Source organism: Mya arenaria, chromosome 9 (assembly GCF_026914265.1).
Source record: "Mya arenaria isolate MELC-2E11 chromosome 9, ASM2691426v1".
NCBI lineage: Eukaryota > Metazoa > Mollusca > Bivalvia > Myida > Myidae > Mya > Mya arenaria.
This window is the reverse complement of record NC_069130.1, coordinates 62,384,477-62,407,785: the sequence shown is the minus strand read 5'-3', so window position 1 is coordinate 62,407,785 and position 23,309 is coordinate 62,384,477. Positions and strand designations below refer to the sequence as shown.

The 23,309-nt window shown below is 33.3% G+C and overlaps 1 protein-coding gene and 1 long non-coding RNA gene across 4 annotated transcripts; one reads left to right on the top strand and one right to left on the bottom strand.

The window, feature by feature from the left end:
- Positions 1-1,255: 1,255 nt before the first annotated feature.
- On the bottom strand, positions 1,256-16,540 carry LOC128246496 (uncharacterized). 3 transcript variants are annotated; one of them, XM_052964724.1, is made up of 16 exons: positions 15,234-16,539; positions 12,978-13,073; positions 12,523-12,625; positions 12,226-12,328; positions 11,930-11,967; positions 9,471-9,519; positions 8,507-8,576; positions 8,118-8,189; positions 7,631-7,813; positions 6,823-6,933; positions 6,549-6,623; positions 5,973-6,248; positions 5,583-5,657; positions 5,014-5,283; positions 4,090-4,170; positions 1,256-3,456 (listed from the first exon to the last, which is right to left on the bottom strand). In XM_052964724.1, exons 1-16 carry the CDS (start codon positions 15,271-15,273, stop codon positions 3,389-3,391), a joined length of 1,710 nt encoding a protein of 569 aa, XP_052820684.1. In that variant the 5' UTR covers positions 15,274-16,539; the 3' UTR covers positions 1,256-3,388. The 3 variants fall into 3 exon arrangements, with proteins under 3 accessions (XP_052820684.1, XP_052820682.1, XP_052820685.1); XM_052964722.1 differs by having other exon boundaries at positions 8,507-8,575; positions 9,449-9,519; positions 15,234-16,538; XM_052964725.1 differs by lacking the exon at positions 12,978-13,073 and having other exon boundaries at positions 8,507-8,575; positions 9,449-9,519; positions 15,234-16,540.
- A 2,577-nt stretch (positions 16,541-19,117) lies between these two features.
- Positions 19,118-22,577, top strand: LOC128246499 (uncharacterized). The gene is made up of 3 exons (XR_008263262.1): positions 19,118-20,280; positions 20,912-21,081; positions 21,403-22,577. It is a non-coding gene; the product is annotated as an uncharacterized LOC128246499 (long non-coding RNA).
- The last annotated feature ends 732 nt before the right edge of the window (positions 22,578-23,309 follow it).

The window sequence follows — 23,309 nt, the reverse complement described above, 5'->3', positions numbered from 1 at the left end:
AGGTCTAATTTAAGGAGTGTTTGGCATAATCATCTCCTGCTGTGCTTCTCCTGCTAATTGCACAGATGTTTCAGTAGGGGCCAATATCCTGTCTATTCGTGTATTGGCTCAGGGCTATTAATGGTCCATTTCTACAATGAAACCTTCAAAACTGCACAGCAGGATACTCACATCAGATTCGGGGAGGGGGGCGTCACTTATAGAAGGTTTCTTTTGCTATTTGTCATTCCAGTATTTTGATGTTGTTTTTGTTTTTGTTTTTTTCTCTGGTAAGGCTCTGACGATTAAAATATCAAGCATGCCTAGCAGCTGCGTATTCAGAGGGAGTAGCATACCGCCTCCTTAGCATATTCTTTTGCTCGGCGATTGGCAACTCTCAAATAACGTTTATGGACAATTTGTGGTATTTAGATAGATTGGTCGGATCTGATCATAGATACCATGACAGAATCGTGGATATTTTATCTACACTTTGTCCGAGCGTTGCCCATTATTTTCCGAACATAAGATAAAGACAATGAAAATGAAATAAATATTGAAAAAGTTATGTTTTCTTTGATTGTAATGATGGGTAATAGGATATCAACTACGGGCTTGCCTTTTTTGCTGCTCAACTTCCGATCATAAGTATACCAATAATTCAATAATACTATAATAGATTGTACTGTACACTGGTCTGGTATCAAAAACGTCTTGGCATTTGGATCGCACTAAACGAATTGCGAAAACTACAAATACGTGCAGCAATCTTTACTCACGTTTTCTTACTGGGTCTTATTGTTAGCAAAAAACATGTCAAAACGACCGGGCCAAGCAACCGTTATTTAAAGTCAGTTAAATTTGAATAAACGAATTTTTTATGAAGGATTATGCTAGGATATATTTATCCATTTGATAGACTTCGAGATGAACTTTTGCGTATTGTACAAAACCAGTTACTTATAGAAGAACATAGCTATGTATTTTTTCCGGCGAATCGCAGGTTTTTTTGGTAAATAGTTTTTATAGTAATGAACTGTATGTCGTTATGGAAAATGTGTTTGCGCAATCTACGCATGTGAACAATAAGGAAAACCATACGTGAATGTACACATTTAAGTGGCAGCAGTGTCCCGATGTGTTGGTGCTGCCTATAACAGTGTATGATAAGATAAGATAAGATAAGATAAATTTGATTTCCAATCATGGGTCATGTCATATGACATGTCAATCACAGTTTACATAATGCATAAAATAAATTGAAACAATAATGTAACACATTTATTAAATAAGTTTATTTTGATATTTAAACACAAATAACATCAGCTCATTTGGAAAATTAATTAAAGCGTTTCCCATTTCCTTTTGATGCCTAACTTAATTCTGTTTTAAATTGTTGTGATTAGTGACAATAATGAAATACCATAAACTAAACTAATATTTAAATATCCAGATTTGATGTTTAAATATGTACAATATGGTGATTGGCACACACAGAGAAACCAACTATATATAAGTAATTGAAGGTAAACATTTGATATATTTGAAAAAAAGAAGATACTTTCCTAATTTTACATTCTGGCAAAACTGCAATAAATTAAATTAGGATTTAAAAATTATGTTCTCATATTTATATATTACGGGGCTAGTGACAGACGATGATTTTTCAAATTTAATTCCTGTAAATTTGTGTTAACGAATAAGCGAAGACATTAGTGTCGTATAGCACATGTTTTCTTGATCAAATGTTTTTAGACCCGCCGAACTGTTTTTTACTCATTGGCAGTTGTTTTAGACGAATATATAATAAGTTCATTTCTTTCAGCAACATCCTCGAAGTATATATAGGAAGCTCTTATACGAAAGTTTGCAGCGGTCGAAGTACTGTGATATGGAACATTGTAACAATATAACGTGTGATTAAAATAAAATGTTCGATATTTAAGGCACAAAATGTTACGGTCCTTTGAACATAAATGATGTATTGTAAAGCGTTGCGAGGTGACAACGTGCTAACAAACTAACCTGTTAATATTTTGCAATAACGTGTTTTATTGTCATTTTAGAATATACAAGTAAAAAATAGATCGATATAAGTATCATAACGCTCCGGATAATGAGGATTACATCATGTAATAAAATTCTTAGTAAAATGAATTTTGATACTGTTAGTAAAGCTCCTGTTTATATATCACCGTATACATGAACAAACGTACATATGTGAAAATTGTAAACATAAATAATTATACAATATTTCAAAATTTAACTAACACATAATGTTGAACATGTGAATTTTTTTAGGGAATATATTGCACATACATGCCATAAGAAAATACCTAGAATAAAGCAGAGCATGCTCAAAATCACTGGATATTGTTTAAAATATGACGCTGACAATATATAACACATCGATTTCAAACTTACATTGTTAAATAAGATATACAAAGTGAGAAAAACGAGAGAACGTCCGGGCATAGTTTATCCGCAATAGTACAAGTGTATACAAAACCGTAATCGAATGTGTTTGAGTACATACATATCAAGAGGGTCATAGTATCGAAATGTACATCCATAATCATTTTCACTCGCCACTTCGAGTTCATCGACATTTTATTTTGCAATGTTCAGTTTTGTGATTCTTTTCTTTGTATGATATTTTTGTCTCAAAGGAATCGTAACAACATAGTGTGTTGTCTAAATATTTACTTATTTTTAACTTTTATTTTTGTCTGCTAACATTGTGTAAAACAACACATTATATGGTAGCATTATATGACCACTCAATTTACCACTTAAGGCTATCACAGTACGCTTATATACTAGGAATTTCTAATCCTATCACACAATTGTTCATATTTTATAAACCCTTAAACTCGCTTTAAATATATCCATGTGATGATAAAAACAAAACAATCGTGTAAAAGAAATTCTAAAGTGATATATACACTGTTAAAACAATACACATCATCGAATAGATGATCGAAGTCATGGTCTTTATATAACGTTATCTTTATTAAACGCTATAGCAAAAACGCATCGTCGAAGGGGGGTTCCGAAAAGCGAATCCTGATATAACTTTAACTTCATAAAACAAGATATATATTGGTACATTCAATTCGAAAGTTTTCGCACCGGTACAAACTGGTACAAAAAAGAAAAACAGCATGATCAATGAGAATAAGTATCATGACTATTAAAATTACTAAGTCCATGTTAAATAAAACAATAATATAATTAAATAAAATACAAAAACATTTTTAATGGAGAAAAACAAAATTAATACGATAAATTATAAAACCAATGATTACGAATTGTCTCTGTGTATTATATAATAAGCTACAGCAACAACAAACAAAATAATACAAACAGAATATAAACCAATAGGAACGTCAAAGGACCCACTAGACTGTTACTTAGTTGTAGCTCCGGCTCTCTTATCGTTTTTCACGGCAGGGTAATCCACATTCTCATACAGATCTGAAGAGGAAGAAATAAATGTAGACTCTTATTCAAGGAATACCGTCATTAATGAACATTGTCAATGTTTTAGGGAAAAATTCCTCTATTCTGAATGTTAAAAATTGAATTGCTTTAGTTAAGCACTTTTAGCCGCGAAAAAGCAGTGGACAATAATATCAATACTATAACGTTTTTTATTGCAGGTGATCGCGTTAAATTTGAAACTGGTTTCCCGTTCAGCGATTTTGATTAATTATCTTTTCCTTCCACTTTTTAGAGATGTACATGTTACAACGAAATAGCTGAACTATTACAAGAATATATATTTACAAATAATGGAGTCCAGTATATAACACATGAACCAGGCGATATACATACACACAATGCAGTATGTAATTCGTTTTAAAGTTTTTTTCGTTTAAACGTAAGCATGATATATATAACTGACAGGTTTTAATACATTTAAGTAAAACTGAGTTAATTTGAAAGGTTTTCAAGTAGAACAGAAGTACATAATAGTTACCAAAAAAAAAATGAAATTTTGTTTCACATTTATTAAGCATAAATAAATACTAAAAATACGTTTCAATATGATAATAAAGCAATAAAGCTAACAATGATCAAATCTTTAACATGGTTGTCATCTCCTACCTTGGGAGTTTTCATAGATTGGATCCTCCTCTAACGGGGTTGTAGTTCCCTGAACCACGGGTATTGTTGTCTGTGCAGAACCTAAAAAAACATCGATTCTTAAATATGGGAAAAATTCCAAATCACTATGTGTACGGGTACATGTACGTATGGATCATTTTAGTGCATTACCTCATCTAGCTATGCGTACTTTGTACGCACTAGAATTACATGAATTACATAAATGATCGGTAGAGGAAGTTGTACAGTTTGAAGAGACAATTCCAATTTATAACTCAATTGTAACGTTACACGATACAATTAGCTCAATGAGACATTTTCCGACATGGATTAAAACATACATATCATATTAAAACATTACATAAGAGCTGGTGACCTGGAAATAAACATTTGACTGTACGTGCAGCTACCCGTACATGTTCGCATACACTTTGTGTTCCTAAGACCCTCTAATGTTACAAATAGTACAATTAACAGTACCAGCAGTACATAATGAAACTAAACATTAATCATCCTCTTTTTAAGTATATCCTATTATTTTGAGTAGTAAAACATGATTTTCTTTGTTGTTAATTGATATTACCGACTTTATCGTGATTCGTAAATAAGAGACATGTACCAGATTGTAATGAAAAGTATTTAGCCGTACCTGAATGTGGTTTATAACCGATACACCGGTTATAATGACTGTAAGGTTATAATCAGTTTTATACAATTTCTTAAAATCTCTTTAGGACAGAACGTGCCTGTACACTCACAAATATAAGTTCAAGTCGCAAATGTTATTAGTAATATGTTTCATATCATAATACAGTTAAAAGATTTTCCAACGCTTACATAATTTTCATCAACTAGAACAACCGTGTAAAACTCAGTATAATATCTTGGAACTAATTACATCTATCTTTATTTTAAAAAACGCACCTTTCAATTTGGAAGATGTGATGTTTTTTGAAAGTCCTTTCCCAAACGAGTTTGCCGATTTCGAAGACTGTTCGAATTCGTTGATCCGCAACCTCATCGATTGAGATTCCCCTTTTTTCAATACTGTCGAATATTTTTTTTCTCTGCCAGAACCATCAATCGTAGCGTTTTCTGAATTTGTTTCCAAAGCTGAACACGAATTCGTTTTGATTGGGTACCTGGTGTTGACATCCATCTTTGCGTCAGTCTTTGAAGGACCAATCTTGCGCCCTTATAAATACAAATATGACAATATTTACTTTGTTGGTTGAAGTACTTATACATACTACTATATCTTAGAGTGTTATATTGAGGGGACAGAGAATCTTTTGATGCAAAGAAGGAAGGAATGCGATATTTAAACCACATGTTGATATGCATTGATCAAATGCAAACTTGTGATTGGCATTCAAGACAGTAAGAGTAATTAATTTTCATCGCATATACAAGTGTTCTGTTTTTTTTTTAATATTAGTAAATCATACTAGTATCGTTGGAAGCCATGTATATTAAAGAAGATCATAGCATACCTCCTTTAATTCTTCGCTGCACATGTGTTTCTTGGTCATCATTCTCCGGATACTCACATGATACTTTGTGTGCACCTACAAGTTGCAAAAACATGTATATACCTCGATGTTCATTGCAAAGTATTACGGACAAAACACACAATTACATATGACAAAGCGTAACGACATTTTTAAAGCGTAATGTAGTTTTATTTAAAAGAAATATGGTTGTTTTAATTCTTACTAAATGTTAACTGAATAGATCGGATGTGCACACTCATACACATAATTTTAATTTGCAAAACTGATGCATCAGTAATATGGTTGATTCATCACAATACAGTTCAAAGGATCTATTGATTTTAACATAATATTCCGCAAATAAAACGGGGTAAAATCTAAAAAAAATACCGTGCAAATGTGCACATGAATGGCTTCTTGGAGTTCCTTTCCCCATCGAATATCCAAGTTTTAAAGATTGTTCGATTGCAATGGCCCTCATCTTTATCGATTGAGATTCCCCTTGATTCTTTGATGATGTCGACGAATGGTCTCTGCCAGGCACACGAACCATTGGGTTTTCTGAATTTGTTTTCGAAGCCGAAGACGAATTTGTATTGGTTTGGGGTCTTGTCTTGTTAGGTCTGGTCATGTTTACGTCAGTCTTTGGACGCCCAATATTGCTCACTTATTAATACAATAAAAAACAATTATTAATTGATGACTATTTAAGTACCCATACAAATACTTGTATCTACAAAGGCAATCTTTGATGTTGACAGTGAATCCTTTGATTCCGATAAAACATATTTGTTCTGTTGGTATGCTATGTTTTTGCCGTATAAGTTTACTAATGATTGTCATACAAGAAAAGAACAGTAATTTATTTTTACCTCATAAACCAGGGTAAGGTAATTCTAGAAAATTTCTCGTTTCAAAAACTCGTATTGTATGTAGCAATGAAAATTAAAAAAGGCAATGATATACCTCCTTTTATTTTGCTCTGCCCATGTGTTAGTTGATTATCCATCTTCGGATGTCGCATGGACATATTGTGTGCACCTACACATTACAAATAATTTCCATGTTGTTCGTTGCAAAATGTTACAGAGAACAAACATTCATTCATGTGAAATAGCGTAAGGATGGTTCTATCAAAGTGAAGCTTTATATAAAAAATCTTGCTTTAAGTTCATAGTGTTTTTAAAGGATGAACGTGTAATAGTTTGACATGGTGAATAATATGAACGACATTTATCACCTCCGTGTAAAACATTTTCATAGAAATCGTCATGTGTATCGCCCGGCTTGTCGTCAACTACTTCGTTCGCTTGTTTTTTCTTCAATGTCGAAGTTTGAACATCGGCTTGATCTAAAATGTTTTCAAGTGATATAGGTTAACAGTAAAAAGAGTATAACAAATGCTAATAGATACAGCAACATAAATTTATATCCCAGGTGTTAATATTGAAATTAAAAATATAGTTAAACTACTTTTAAAATGATTATGCAAGGAACTAACGAGTCGATGTTTGTTTCATAGCCCCGATGCCGAAACAGGGCGCCAACATTTCTGTTTAGTGTGAATTGGGTAAAAGCAAGCTGGGGCTGTGTTCAAGGGGAGTGAGTTTGCCCCGGTTATTCTAAGACTGCTCACTATGAGATATGATGTATTATAACATCAGAGGAGAATACAGATTAAGCCTAATAAACAACTTTGTTCTAGGTAATAGTGGTAGTAGAAGTGGTGGTGATGGTGGTGGTGGTGGTACAAGTGGTAGTGGTAGTGATATTGTTGTTGTTGGTAGTGGTGGTAGAGTGGTGGAAGTGGTTGTGTTAGTGGTGGTGGTGGTGGTGGTGGTGGTGGTTGCGGCGGCGGTAGTCGTGGTAGTAGTTGTAGTAGTAGTAGTAGTAGTAGTAGTAGTAGTAGTAGTAGTAGTAGTAGTAGTAGTAGTAGTAGTAGTAATAGTTTTTGATTGTTTTGTGGGAACGACTTATTTCAATTGCGTTCAAAGTTTTTTAGATGCCTTGTTTGAGCTTTCATCGATTGTTAACCAATAATACTTTACCTATTGCTACTGGTGGACCTTTCCTGTCAGTAACAAGGGCGAAAGCGCTTTCTGAGTCCGTTGAACTTAAAGACGATAAAGAACGTCTATTTGCGTTTATTTCCGCCTTCGAATGTGTATCCTTATCGGCTCTTGTTCTCATTCTCACATTCGTTCCAAATGAATGTGTTTTATTCGGTTTGCCTAATAATACATTAATAATTAGCCAGCAATTGAATCATTTAACAATAAATCTTGATAAGAACTATCAATACAGTTGCATATCAAACACAAGTATAAAAACGGGTATGATCAGACATACTTTTGCGAACCTTCGGGGGCGCGATTATGCGGCAATGGAATAGCGGATCGCACCTTTTTCCGTGTTGATATTGGCTCAACTTGTACGCTCGGGTGCAAATACTTCTTTATACACAAATTATTATCTAGTATTTTAGGTAGCACGTATAAGTTATTATAATATAAAACTTAAACAATTGTCTTGTACCTGCAAAGTGTCCGAAATTTTCATATTGAGGTTCTTCGCCGTGGTTGTCATTTGACGTAGTCCGGTCGTCAGCTTCAAACATAAATTATTTAACATTTAAAATCTGTGTTTTAAGGTAGAACGACAGTTAAATCGGTGCTTGTTGCAAACAACATAATATGCGAAAATGATGTTTTCATACTTTGGAGTTTTGTTTTGTTTATCCGAAATGATCTCTCCACCCGATTTGTTTTATTGATCCTTTTTTATATTCGGTAAAACTATGGGAGGGGTTCACTGTCGATGAAATTAAACGGTTTATAAAGTGGCGTTCGTGCTCTTACCATATCGAATAGTTAAAAGTTAATGTAATTTAAAATATATATTTAACCACATAAACCATGCAGCACCTGTGGGCGGTATGATGTTGTCTTTTATTTGCATATATCTGTATGGTCCTTCTTTCTCATCATCGTTATCTGCATTAAATAGAGCTTGGGTATTATAGTTGATTATAACTAGTGTGATTAGTACTTCGATATGTTTCTATTCAACTTAATTCAAATACCTGTTATGTGAGCTCGTAACCGACACTAAAATGTTTTTTCTCTAAACGTTGTAGAATTTAGATTTTTAGTTAATAAATATACAATTAAAATTGCTCATTCAAAATGTAAGCTCATTTATAAAAGTTTTATTCATAATGAAAAAGCAACAACATATTGTCAATTGCCCTTACCGTCATAGGACGTTTGATCAATCGATGTGAAAGATTTCTCAAAATCTAATCTCTAAATAGATTTTTGAGTTTAGGTTTTTAACTTGGTTGTCATATGGGCGATATCAATTTTGAAACAGGTCAAAAATAAAATTTAAACAAAAGAAGATACGTTTATATGATCATTTTTTTATATTTTTTTTTGTTCGACAGTATGTAAGACACAGTATTTCATTTACCGTTCAATCAAACTTATATTGACGTTCAACTATGAACTTCAAGGTTCTTAAGGTAGACCTTTGCTATTTTAGTCGTCCAAGAAGTTTCTATTTGCTTTAATCTTACATATACGTACATACAAAACAAGAACAACAACAATACACAACAACATAGCAAAACAATAAAGTCATTACAATTTCCAATTAACCATTTTTGAAAAAAGACAAATACAATAGCAAAGCAAAATAACATTTGACTTTAAGTAAATAAATCAACACGGCTGTTCGACGACAATAAAACAAGCAATACGCATTAAATCTAGTCATCTAAGAATATGCCCTACTTCAATTATAGCCAATTAAAGGATATTTCAACGGCAATAGCAACAAATCAATTGCCAAAAAGATGTTCTTACCCTCATCGTATGATTCTTCGGCCTCATCGTCTGATTCTTCGGCCTCCTCTTCATGGCCTATTCCGGAGTCGCTAATGTAGAAAGAAAAATTCGGTGAATATACGTTTACCATCACGATGTTCAAATAACATGTAGAGCCAAAGACAACATTAAAAAATGATATATATGCATATCCTTACAACTGCGTTATTGATATTGATCAATTATCCTGCACAACAATTTCAGTTATTCATGAAAGCATTGCATGGTTTACACATGTAGATTAGGTTGTAATCCTTAGCTTGTCTCTATGATAATTATAGTCCTACATTCTTTACTCCAAAAGCTAAAAAGTAAGACATTAATTTGAAAACCAATTGAAAATGCACAATCACCGGTCGTTGGGTACTTGAAATTACTTCATCAGTTTATGTATTAGTTTTTACTTTATTCTTCATTTAAGTTGATGCTTGATCTGATAGATTTATGCGATTATTGGTAAATGTTTGAACAAGTTGGAGATCATGGCAATGCGAATTTGTTTAAGCTCCAATTAAAAGTGTTTTCATTTTACGTTCCATTTTACTGTGAATACTTTGTTGATTAATGTTGGGATAACTGTGAGGTTAATCCCATCATTTATCGATAAAGCTATTTTGATGAATGTGTGGTCTGGATATGGTGTTTGTATTGTATATTGTGTATCGAATTTTCGTGAACAATATAAATGTATGGGAAATGCATAGTATGTTGATATCAGTACGTTTTTCTAATAACTGTCATTAATTCATTTATTTAAAAAGAAAGATTATTGCGTTCGCGAATTTCACTTGTAATAAATTAATAAAGAATGCAACTTATGGGAAGCGGTAATCATTAGTTTGTTCGAAAATCAACTCAGAGTTGTGGAAACCACTGGTTGTTTGAAAGTTTCAAAGTGCTAAACAAAAGGGAGGGATAAGATGTCGCGATATCGTTCACCTGATTAGACAAAGGGTTCTTAAATTATTGATCGTACAACACACTGGACGCCCCCGCATGTAAACCGCAGGTACAACTATAACACGTCATGATTAAATCGGGTTTTAATAAATTGAAAACGTGTGTTTTTGTTTAAAATGTTACAAAAGGCGTGTATTCTTACAATTTTTAAATATCTAAAGTTTAGGATATATAGTTTGTCACAAAAGACAATATTACAAAAAAAACATACATAAATATCAAAGTAATCCCTTTATATTTCCATATCGTGAAAAGTAGCCTAGCACCTGGCAGCCATGTTTTTTATGAATCACAATGGGATGAAGGAATTTAATAAATGTTCAACTTTCTGGGAAATTATATTGAGATCAGGTCAATGGTTTCTGAAGCGAGGTTTTTCATATAGAACAAATGATGGTAACTATGCAACTATGTTTAATATGAATCAGCATGGGTTGGACAGAGGATCACCATAGGAGCATTTCAGTGGAATTATTTTGAAATCCGGTCAATTTCTGAAGAGAAGGTTTTCAAAGTTAACCATAAAGGCAAATAATGAAAAGTAGCCACGCCCCTGGCAATAATGATTTCAATGAATCAACATGGGGTGACATAATTTGATAGAGTGTCACCTAAGAAACATTTCTGATCAAGTAGTTTAAATTCGGGCAAGGGCATTATGCGGAGAAGATTTTCAAAGTTTTCCAAATAGGCATATAATGCAATAGATCCTGCCGGTCATGTTTTTTTCGAATCAACATAGGGTAAAGAAATTTGATAGTAGGTGACCAAAGGAAAGTTTCTGAGGAATTATTTTAAAATATGGCCAGTGAAATCTGAGGATAAGAATTTCTAAGATTTCATATAGACATACAGTGACAAATACCCCATTGTCGGTCATGTTTTTTCACGAATCAACACGGGGTGAATACATTTGATGAAGGGTCACTTATGTTGTAATTGGGCCAGTGGTTTCTTAGAAAAAGATTTGCAATATCTTTCATTTTGGTTGCCATGGCAAATAGAGTTCTGCATAAAAAAACTTTTATTGAAGGAATCTGAAAGTTCACCCAAGGAATATTCCTGTGAAATTAAGTTGAAATTGTCACAGTGGTTAAGGTTAAGAAGTTGTTTAAAGGTCAATATTGACGATGGATTGATGACGAACGGACGTCGGACAATCACCCTATCACAACAGCTCAAGCTGAGCACATTGTGCTCGGGTGAGCTAAAAACTATGTTTGCAATTTTTTTACAGAAAATAATGTTCTTATTATGACAAACAAATTAATCTATGATAGGTCAGAGTGCTAAAATTAAATCCTACAGACTATTACAATTATTATGTAAACTACAAGTATTTTATTTATGAAGTTTGTCGTCGATATTTTGTTACAACCCTTGTATGTTTGCATATCGTAGGCTACGTGCTAGACGGTTGCAACTTATCATATAAATGAAGGCATTACAACCGTATTGTACTTATTCCTGGGTGTATATGTATCAACAATTCATACTCACAACGCATATATTGCTTCTTTAAGCTTTTTAATCCATTTCTGTAAGAAATAATACGCCATTGTTGTGTATTCTAAGATACCTTTCGAAGTTCTTTTGAAAGGCAGAAGTAAAATACTAAAAAGTAACAACGACTTCTTACAGAATTAATGAATATGGTGCAGAACAAGAAAGCAACGATTTTGTAAGAAATATATAGATTCTCTAAAGCGTTTTAGCGTCTTAGCTTTAACGTAATACAACTTGGGCGAGCAAACAACAACTTGCGCCGTGAAACAACTGTAAACATTGTAAAATACCTTAAGTGACCTATTTGTATCACAACAAAACACAATATGTTCCTTTTCAGGATCGCCGAAAATCAGGAAAAAACATTGCTCACGATCTATGTGAACGTCAACACTGAAAATGCAATGAAATAAAATAAAATAAGGGTGCACAATATCTTTGTTAATTAAATCACATACTCAATCCAAACAGTTAGCAGGCTAAATAATTTCATACCCGCTAACATGTGTTATTCAATTATGTATTCAAGTTATTTTATAAGCTCTGTCTTATTTCATTCAAAACACTTGAATTGTATGAATGATTACCATTTAAACTCTGCCATAGAAAATGCGGCCTCATACTTGGAACTCGCTTCGTCGCCATAGATATACAAACAACACTCAGCAAGAACTACAAATTTGTGAGGCCCTGAAAGATTTAGGTCAATTTAAACAATATGAAAACACTTTATGAGATTAAAACAACAACTATAATTCGAAAGAGCAACACCAGCAAACGGAAACTAACAGTTGTCGATGTTTTTCAGTTTAATTTGAAAATTTAACTCGGTTGTCTAACGGCCAAGGCTTTACTAGATTTGCACGCTGTCGACGACGACAACAATACTACGGATTTCACAATTCCTCGCCACTCTTTGTGGATGATTACTATGTGTGTACACTTATTAGGTTGGCGTTCAATTTACATAGAATAATCTTAAACTAAATAAACCACAGACCAATTTAGGGTGTTGGCAAATTAATCCTTCTAAAATACAAACATTTCAAACGTAAAAGGGCTCTAAGCTTAGGCTTATCCCGCTGCCTCAACTTCTCATACAAACACTTTGGGGCGACTTTTACCAACGTTTGAGCACCTGGAAGTAACAATATACAAGGGTTATCAAGACTTGTACACCTATAAAAACACAAATTCACAGTAATATCATTTCTTATACATTTTATGTTATAAATATCGCAAAAATATTCACACTACGACGTGTTCTTTTAAAGGCACATGTAGCAATTGAAGAATCAGTACATTTAAAACCGAAATGATATTGTTTTCACAAATCTGTCAATATCATCAAACCATTTTAAATTAACGCTTTATTTCGCGTCATCTGTTTTGTAGGTTTAGTCTTTTGAACCTCAATAAAGAGGACGGCAACATATATCAACATCAAAAATAGAGAGAGATAGAAAACAAGGCATTTTTGACTCTGAAACTAGTCTAATGAGAACACAAGTTTAGATGCATGTTTTTTTCCATAAACAAGGTTAGTTTAGTCGTTTATAAATAAGTACTTTATTCACAAAACTTCATATCCCGACTAAATCATTTTCCTATGTTAAGAATTGCACTGATCATGTGATTTAATAACTTAACAATATCTGTAAATAGTACGTTTTGCCTGAACCTTACATACATGTTTTATAACTAGTCGCCTTGCAGGTATATATAAACGTGTTGTTTTATTTGACCATGATAGTTGAGGCCCCTATCCAATAGTCTTAAAGAATACAGTCCTAATGTCAAACATGTTAAATTTGTCAGGACGCCACAATTGGCACTAAGTTAACTTTTATCGTATTCTCAACTAGTTCTGGTAAAATTCATTTTTTTACAAATGATTATGTATCAAAATCAAACAGCATTACTCTAGTAAGACAATTTCGGAGTGAAATATAATATGGACGGTTGTTGATACTTCGGATTTCTTTTTTCCCTATATCTGCTATTTTGTATTGTATGGTATAAAACAATTATTATATAGACAATTTTGACATTTATCATTTGGTAGTGACATTTGACATCCAATACAGACAAAAGAAATGAACAATAATGACCTATATCGTTCATTTATGGCATTATTGGGCTCTGAACGCAGTTGGGCTGAATAAATTTTGCGTAGGCTCTCCACACACGTTAGCCAGCCCAACTGCGTTCATAAAAACCTTAAGTAAATACCATACCTAAGTGGGTGGGTAGGCCAAAAATGGTAACGTTGCAAAATATCGTTATTATGTAGGTATGAGGTACATTTACTTTCATGAGTACAAAATACATGTTTTGCAAACTGTTTTGTTATAATAAGTAGTTAAAGAAACTAAAAGGGAAGCAATTAATTTTCCGAAAATTGTTGTAAATCCGTTTAAATTTAATGGAAGAGGTATCACGGCAATATGAATATACTTAGTATCATGTTCCAGACTATCCAATCAACAATGTGTTGTGGCTTCCTGGTGATGTCTTTCAAATAAAAAAGATATTCAATAAAATTTACTTCCTAGTTTCTAATGTCTTTCTTCGAATTGAATAAATCATCACAAACCAACAATAAATTGTTAACTGGATAGTTTCAAACGCTTGCCATCTGAAACTATTCATTTTTTGTGTAAAAATGCAGATATTTATCTACCTAATCTTTTATTGAAATTTATGCGAAAACCTACAGAAACCTAATTCGGCATCGTGGCAATTTCTTAACCCGGTAGTGATATTAATACCATATGAAGTCACCTGCCATATTGTTATTTAACCCTGGTTTAACACTTCCTTCTCTATAAGATATTTCGTTATAAAACAAATTTGTCATTTAAGGTTACAATAAAACAATAAAAGCAACAAGAACACGCCTAGTAGCTGAACATTCGAAAACATATCTGTTAAGAGGTAAAAGGCAAGGGACCAAACGACAATTCAAGACACAAACGTATACACACCATATACATAACTGCAAGAAGCACAAACAGACAAGACCACAAACGCATCAAAATAGTTCTACCGATAAATTATGAGATAACCGCCTTGGAACGGTTTATAATATGATATACCATGGTATTAAAAGATTAAAGCTTCTAACACCTCGAAAAAAGATGCTGAGATTGAGTCGGTATACATGTTTGTATTGCAATGTTTCAAGCATAATAGTACTTGTTCATTTGATATATTTCCTCCGACATCTGACAAATGCATGGCGACGGTTTTAGAATGATCTTTTTCACAAAATGTACGGATATAAGCTAGAACATACCGATATTTTTTAAGGGATTCTCCCTCGCTGTCAAAGACATTGCCACAAAAGTAGGCAGGAGTCAGTTTTCAGCCATACACCACTTTATCTATGATAGAAAAATTAGCTGAAACGATAGAAAAAATTCGAGTGTCATTTTATAATATGGTAAAACATGTTCCAAACACAGTATTATCACGTAGATTACTCCCAATATAAGGACAATTCTGAAGAGTAATACACAATTATATCCTTCATAGTGGTTTATGATCTAAGCAGTGAATAAACATTATCCTTCACTGCTTAGAAAAATGGAAAAACTGTTTGAAAGTGTTCAAGGCTTTTAAAATTTAGCCATCTCTTACTTCCTCACCATGTGTCAGCACTCACAGGACTAGGTTATTTGCAAAATAACGTAACATGCGTATACAATTTGGTGCGTCTTTTTGAAAAAATACAACTAGCAGTTATTTATATCTTTGCGGCCGTTTGGCCGTCGACTGTAAAATGCACAGAAATGAACTGAATAAAATTAAGGTTTTCATTGGTCATTAAAAACTTAAACTAGAAAGCCCATTGGTCGTTGTAAAATAAAGAAATAAAATAAATGGATATCGGAGCTCTAAAAATCTCTGATTATTTAATTATTTTGAATTTTTTTATATCCTTGCGTTAAAAGATATTCCCAGAAAAGTAAGGAAGGTCATATTTATACGGTAAAATGAGACATACTTAACAAAAAGCCCTTTCGGGTCGTGCCCAATTCTAATTTTGCCCAATTAGCTGATGATATAGAAAGAGAGGGATACTGCTGACCAATTGCTGACCATGTAGATAAAGATGGAAATTCTACTCTGAAAGTAGTATAAAGAGTCATTTTATATTTAAATACGTACTAGTTGTTACAGATATATTATTGTCCAAACGAAAGTTCTCAAAAACTTAGTTCCTTTTCGTAATATATATTGATGCCCTACAGTCTAATAATACAGCATATGGCGTCTCGTTACCTACTTAAAAGCGAAAACATGTTTGTTTTGTTACAAAAAGTTTATAATAGTAATTATACTAATGATTATGCTATTCCTTTCAAAAATCTCTACTGACTCAGGAATAAAACCCATTGGCAACAGCAATTAAACCAGCCATAATCTCTTTAAAGTGGCGAACATTCACACCATTCGGACATTACTTATCCCGCTGGTTTACCACGGCCGAGTAACTTTTGCTAGTAATATAGTAAATAGATTAACTGCTGTTTTAATGTAAGATCAATGAAGTCAAGCTATTTTGTAAGAGTGGCGTTGAAAAAGAACAATTATCATCCATATGATTAAGCACTGAGAAGATAAAATACCAACTTTAAAGTTTCAAAATATCGTATAATAGTATACATATACATACGAGGTTAAATTACTGAAAGACTGAATGTCGGAGCGGTACGTGTCAAATTTTATTACTATATGTATAAACTATATTTCATAAACTTTGAAATAGCGCAGGTCCCATTGTTTCTTCCTGTCACTAAACATGTATTCCGTTATAAATGAGATCATAACAAAACATTTCTTTCAACTGCCCATTTTCTTTAATCGATCTATTTATTTTTCAAGATTTAACTTTTGTTTTCCACATTCAACAAACAACTCCCAATCACCACTCAAGGTAAATAGACAGTATGCCACATATCTCTCTGAATTATTTACCGACAATAAATTTGATCGTCAAGCAAAACTTATGTAAAATACAATAAAATACATATATTTGAAAAGTAAATGACTTTGAAATGTTAACAAATGACTATTTAAAATTTTGAAATAGCTTCTCTTATGAATTCAGTTTGATACCTTCATATTTGAAAAATCACCTTCAAAATATCCATAACTATTTATAAATATCAAAGTAAGAAGGAAAAATCCCATTTCTACATCGTATTTGAATATTTATGCAAAAAGCTACAGAAACATGATCAGTAGCTAAATGTTTAAACATAAACTCGGTTTAGTGGCAATGGGCAAACGCCAAAGACATAGAACACAAAATCACAAACAAGCAACATAGAAAAGCACAAAACTCTACAAACAGCACAGTGCATAAATACTATATATATATAATTGGTATGTTTATCAAGAATCACTCGAACAACATTATTGCATTCAAGGTCACTGTAACCTTGACCTTTGATCCGATGACTTCTAATATTAATAGGGGTCATCTACTAGTCAGACCCAGCCTCCATGTCAAGTTTGATGATCAAAGCTCCAAGTTTAGTTTAAGGGCGATGGCTGCAGGCATTGTCGAGGTATCACTCGGATTCTTTTATCATTCTAGGTCACTGTGACCTTTGCCGGTTTCCCGATGACTGCCAAAATCAACAGGGGACATCTACTAGTCAGGTCCAACCTCCAAGTCAAATTTGAGGGTCATTGGTGCAGGCTTTATCCAGTTATAACTCAGACAACATTTTATTATTCAAGGTCACTGTGACCTTGACCTTTGGTCTGATGACCCCCAAATTCAATAGGGTTCATTTACTGATCAGGCCCATTCTTCAATTCAAGTTCGAGGACCATTGATGCAGGCATTGTCGAGGTATACCTCGGACAACCTTTCATCATTCATGGTCACTGTGACCTTGACCTTTTATCTGATGACCCCTTTTATCAATTGGGGTCATCTACCTGTCATGCCCAGCCTTCATTTCAGGTTTGATGACCATACGTCTAGGAATTGTTGATTTATCACTCGGACAAACTTTGGTGTACCGACCGACCGACCGACCGACTAACATGTGCTAAGCAATATACCCCTCTTCTTCGAAGGGGGGCATAATACATTTATTTCAAACATAAATTTCGTAAACAATTTGACGCGCTTGTCTAAAACACTACAATGGATATCATTAATGTAGTTGATAAAATGTTTCTAATGTGTAAGATCGCAATATAGTTTACTAATGTGAGAACTAAAAGCTGTATTGCAGGAGTGACGTTGAATAATTATCACTCATATTATCAAACATTAAAAAGATAAACAAACTGTTAGCTTTCACAATATCATAATATACATATTTAAATCAGAAGTGGTACATGTCATGTTTATATTTATAACCTATATTTTGTAAATTTATAAATAGCGGAGGTCTCATTTCCCACCCTGTCACCCCGTCGATACATATTAGATCATCACAAAACATAAATTTAAACTGCGTAGATTCATTACTACATTCATCTTCCTGCCTTTCAAGATTTTATGAACTTTCAATCACCACTCAGTGTAAATAATCGTTATGCCACATACCTCTGTTAAAGAGATACCGCCAATAGCTTTTATCGTAGGATTATCGAAGCTTAATACCCATGCAGATCAACACTGATTACAAATAAAATTCATTTAATAAAAACATAAATTATTTTATATTTAACAAATGACGATTGTAATAATACACAGTAATAAATTATTTAAAAATTGGAGATAGCTTCTCTAGGAAATTCTGTATGATACCTTCATATAGGACCTAAAGATGTTTACGAAAATGTTCAAAATATTCAAATCCTTTTAACAAATATCCAAAAAGGAAAACAAACCCCCTTTCCATTTCCACAACGCGTTTCGACTTTACTTAGTTTTTATCATGTGAAAGTATAATGATTTGAACAAATGTAGCAAACTTGACGTTGGTATTTAGTCGTAACCATTTCTTTACGGTGCTCGATGGCTCATGAAATATTCTTATTATATTATCTATTTATATATTTTACTAAAAGTATTAATTTTATATCATTACTTTAATATCATTTCATAATATTATTATAAGGCATACCTTACTTTTGAGTCTGAAATCCAATGCGCAAATGCGCAAATAATGATTAAACATTTGTCCAATCTTTATCTTTTAACTTCCTGATATGAACCTATATGATTTGTAGTCTAAATATAACACAATCATTATTGAGAAATATATAGAAATCAAAATAATAGATCATGGATATATACGTTAAGACGATTATTACAGAGGCTTGGGTTTAATGATGTATGGTTAAACCAAGGAATTGGTGATATAGATTTATTTTTGAAATTTTTTAAGCAAAGAGTTACTGATATTTTTATACAGGTTGGACCTCAGAATTAACAGTGTCTACCAGAGCTAGAACCTATGTGCTATTTGCAGATTTCAACATTGCAACATTTAAAATATGATAATAATGATAAGTATAGAATTGCAATGTCAGTAATAAAGATGTCTGCGCACGGATTACAGGTAGAGGCTGGCAGATATGGAAGGGAATATCCGCCAGGACATTCATACTGCTAAATGACATTGTGATGTTATTAACTTGCTTATGCGTTCTGCAACATGACAACTGCATTTTAGTTTCTTACATTTGATGTACAAGTAATTCATCTTTCTTGCTTCTTATTGTTAAGGAAACAATCGTTTCATGAATATCATTCATTCTTGCATGATATTGACAAGTGCGTTCAACCTTTTTGTTTGCTTACTGCAATATTGAAATGTTTATTTATACTATTCATAACTGCATTCTATGTTTTTCTTCGCGCCTACTGAATGTAACGAGCAATTAACTTCCTTGTGGATCTTTCGTATTTCTTAACTTGATTGTTACTGCCTTTTGGAATTTACATTATTCATGTTTGCAGCCATTTTTTTTTTTTTTATAGAACAGTTTCCCTGAAAAAAAAATAAACCAACACACACGGCAGTAATCAATATGTAAATTTGCAGTACAACGAAAATTTTATTCTGGTAAGTGCATTATAACATTACAGGGAACCAATAAAAATGTCAAATTCTAGCGCAAATTACTATATACGGGAGACCACTCTCGACAGCAAATTCAGGTGTTCGGCAGTTTCCGTGGGTTAAACGGTGAGAGAGTCCAAACTTACCCGTCTACTTCCGTACTTGTGTTGTTTTCGTTGGAAATGATGATGCGGGAAGTTTTGTCTTCAAATGAGTTATTATCAACAAACGAATAGATCGTTCGATTGAAATTACAGAACATACACTACTACTGACTGACAGGGATATATCCTGTCGGCAAAGGTAATTTTACAAGCTTTAAAAGCCTTTTCGATGCCTATTTCTTATTGACATTTTCTGTTTGCATACGGAACACATTATAGAAAATAAAAAAAAATGATAGAAATCAATATGTGACGTTTAATGAGTAGAACTACTCTTACCTTAGACTTAGTCAGTTCGTACCCTTGTCATCTCATATGCTGTTTGGTCAACTGGTTCTTGAAAGTTGGATATGTGTGTTGATTATGCACCAGTCAATTGCAACCACGCCCCCACCCCCATGGTCCGGGGAATAGCAGGGACTTTGACTTTCGGTCCAGCCAAGCTCGGGCAAAGTCCTCACCCTGCAGGGACAAACTGCTCGTGAAACCCCCGCCAAATGCCCCCGCACCCAAGGGACCCTAGGAAAGGCCCATTACCCACTATATTTGGCGGGAAGACAAAACCACCGCAGTCACCCGGCACTGCGGGGCCACCTGAAAGGTAAAAACACGGCCCATTTCCCCGGCTATCCCCGGTATACCCACGTGCCTGGGGGCCCGTGGTTACAATTAACTGGTGCATTATTATGTAGTGTTAAATTATATACCCATGTACATGTTAAATAAACAATGCATCTCATACTATTAATTATAATTAAATTTGCTATTAGGAGCTGGTCATGGACCTTTGCCGTCCTTTATCCAGAGCCTTCCACAGCGATGGCAGATATATCGCTGCTTGGATCAACACTTGACCACGCCGTTGAGTCCAGGATCTCAGTGGCAGCCATGACAACATCAACAGAATGACATCTGCATACATTTTGCACCTCTTCCTTGTGTAAGAATAAACTTTCCAAGACCTCAGCATCAACATTTCTGTATTTAAAACTAAAAATAATAACCTGTTTAAAACATATTAGTTTATAAATAATTATATACAGACAAAGTAAATTATATCATTTGTTTCATAAATGTGTTTTATTTTAAATGCTGTAAACGCCATAGTTTCATACCTGTAAAATTACTGTTTAATGATAGTCTGTTTAATCAGTTAATTGTATATGGGTAACATTTGATGTAACATCACTTAATGGATTTTTTTTACAAAAAAGTCATTGCGAATATGAACAGTTTTCAAATGAGTACATTTAAATTGCAGGCTGTCAGATTGAAACATCTCTACTCTGACAGAATGAAGTGAATGAATCCCCAGGATTGTTCCTCAGGAAAATCTCTTCAACCGGCTGTTGACAGTTTGCATGCTCTTTGGATGGAATTACCTTATCTTGGCTTGCAGAGAATCTGTTATTTAAAAAAACTGGGCTGCTTTGTGTTATTGATTTATTGACCTTAAATGTATTTTATATGTATTTTGCCACTATTGTAAAAAACAATGGGCATATACACTAGCATATGTTTGCAAACAGACACATTTTATTTTTGTAAATATCTTGAAAATACATTTTGTAGGTTGACCTCAGACCATGAAAGAATAATGGTAGGTTATCTTTGACCAGAACATGACCAGTATTGTTTTTGAAGTTTGTTGGTCAAAGGTGATGGTCATGGCAAAGAGTAGTTATTCTGCACAATGACTCTTAATTTATTTGACCTTATACCATTGATATTTAGTGATTGATATATCAGTCCAACACATATGTAACAGGGTCCTGCTGAAATTCAGCAAGAGCTTATTAGCATTGCAAATCATTATTTGTGCATGTAACTGTAAATACTATTACGCTTTGTGTCAGAAACTTGACCATCACAAATTAGGGTCATTGTTGATCTTTTCTTGTTTCATTATTTTGCATGTTTTGTCTCAGAAGCATCCTTCATTTAAGATTAAACAATAGAACAGATCTCAATTGTGTGAAAAACTGCTGAAAATTTTAATTTTCTTAAAGCGTCTTTAAGTAACTTTTGTAACCATAAAACATCAATTATCAATTCAAGGGGGTGAAAGCAAAAAGGTTCTATCTGCTTCTTTATTTAATGTCACTTGGAACCTTTTTGCATTCGCCCATGTTATTGGAAATTTAAGAAAAAACTATCTGATCTTTTGACAGCAGTCATATATATCACTGTTTTCTAGACATCTAGCAAAAAATACCTCATTCCAAGACAATTAAGATGTCAAATCAGTTGATCCGGCTGTGAGAGAGCAGCTTAAAACAAAGACTATATGATATGTTATGTTTCAGAGTCAATGTTTTTGTATAATTATATAAAAAGTTTTGCATTTACATGTTATTAAATCTGTGTAATTTATTCAACTTGCTTATTATGTCAATATTGTAAAAAGGTTATAAAATAGGCTAAATATGCACCATGCACATGAATTGTTTAAAATCACCCTGAGCCTCACTGCAAACATTTAAAACTGTATAATTTTCATCTCTGAGGGAGAGGCATGTGACAAAAGGTTGCGCCCTTAGTCATCTCCTCTTATATCAATTCCTGCTTGTATTTAATACCAGGAAATCACTGGTATAAATTAATAGTAAAACATTCTTTATGGTCAAAAGTCAATATTACAGTCATTGCTTTTTAATCAAATTATTTTAATAAATTTATGTAAGATCTTTGCACATACTGACAGATAATTGTCTTAATTAGTTAAATGAACAATAAAAGGTTAAAATGCAGTCATATTTGACTGACTTTTAAAAAAGCCCAGTGTACAGCTAAGGCGAAATGTTTTTTTGTTTGTTTCCACAAACCTGACTGATCACTATTTTTTCTGCTGGACCTACACTTTTTTGCTGTAGTGTGTATTTGTTTTCTTAATTTACCCAAAAAAACGTGTTTTTTAGTGAACATGTAAAATTTTAACCATGTTGACAAGCTTGACCATTTGAAGAATAAGGAGGCTGTTGGTGTCCAGTTCAAGGTTTGGGGCAAGTTGGCATTTTCACTTAAAACTCCAATACCTGTTACACAGTTGTTCAGGACCATCACACTACATGTACACCCTATAATATTCAAAGATATCCCAGGTAGTCATGATCAACTCTTCAAAGATACCTCAGGTAGTCACGATCATCTCTTTATAGATACCCCAGG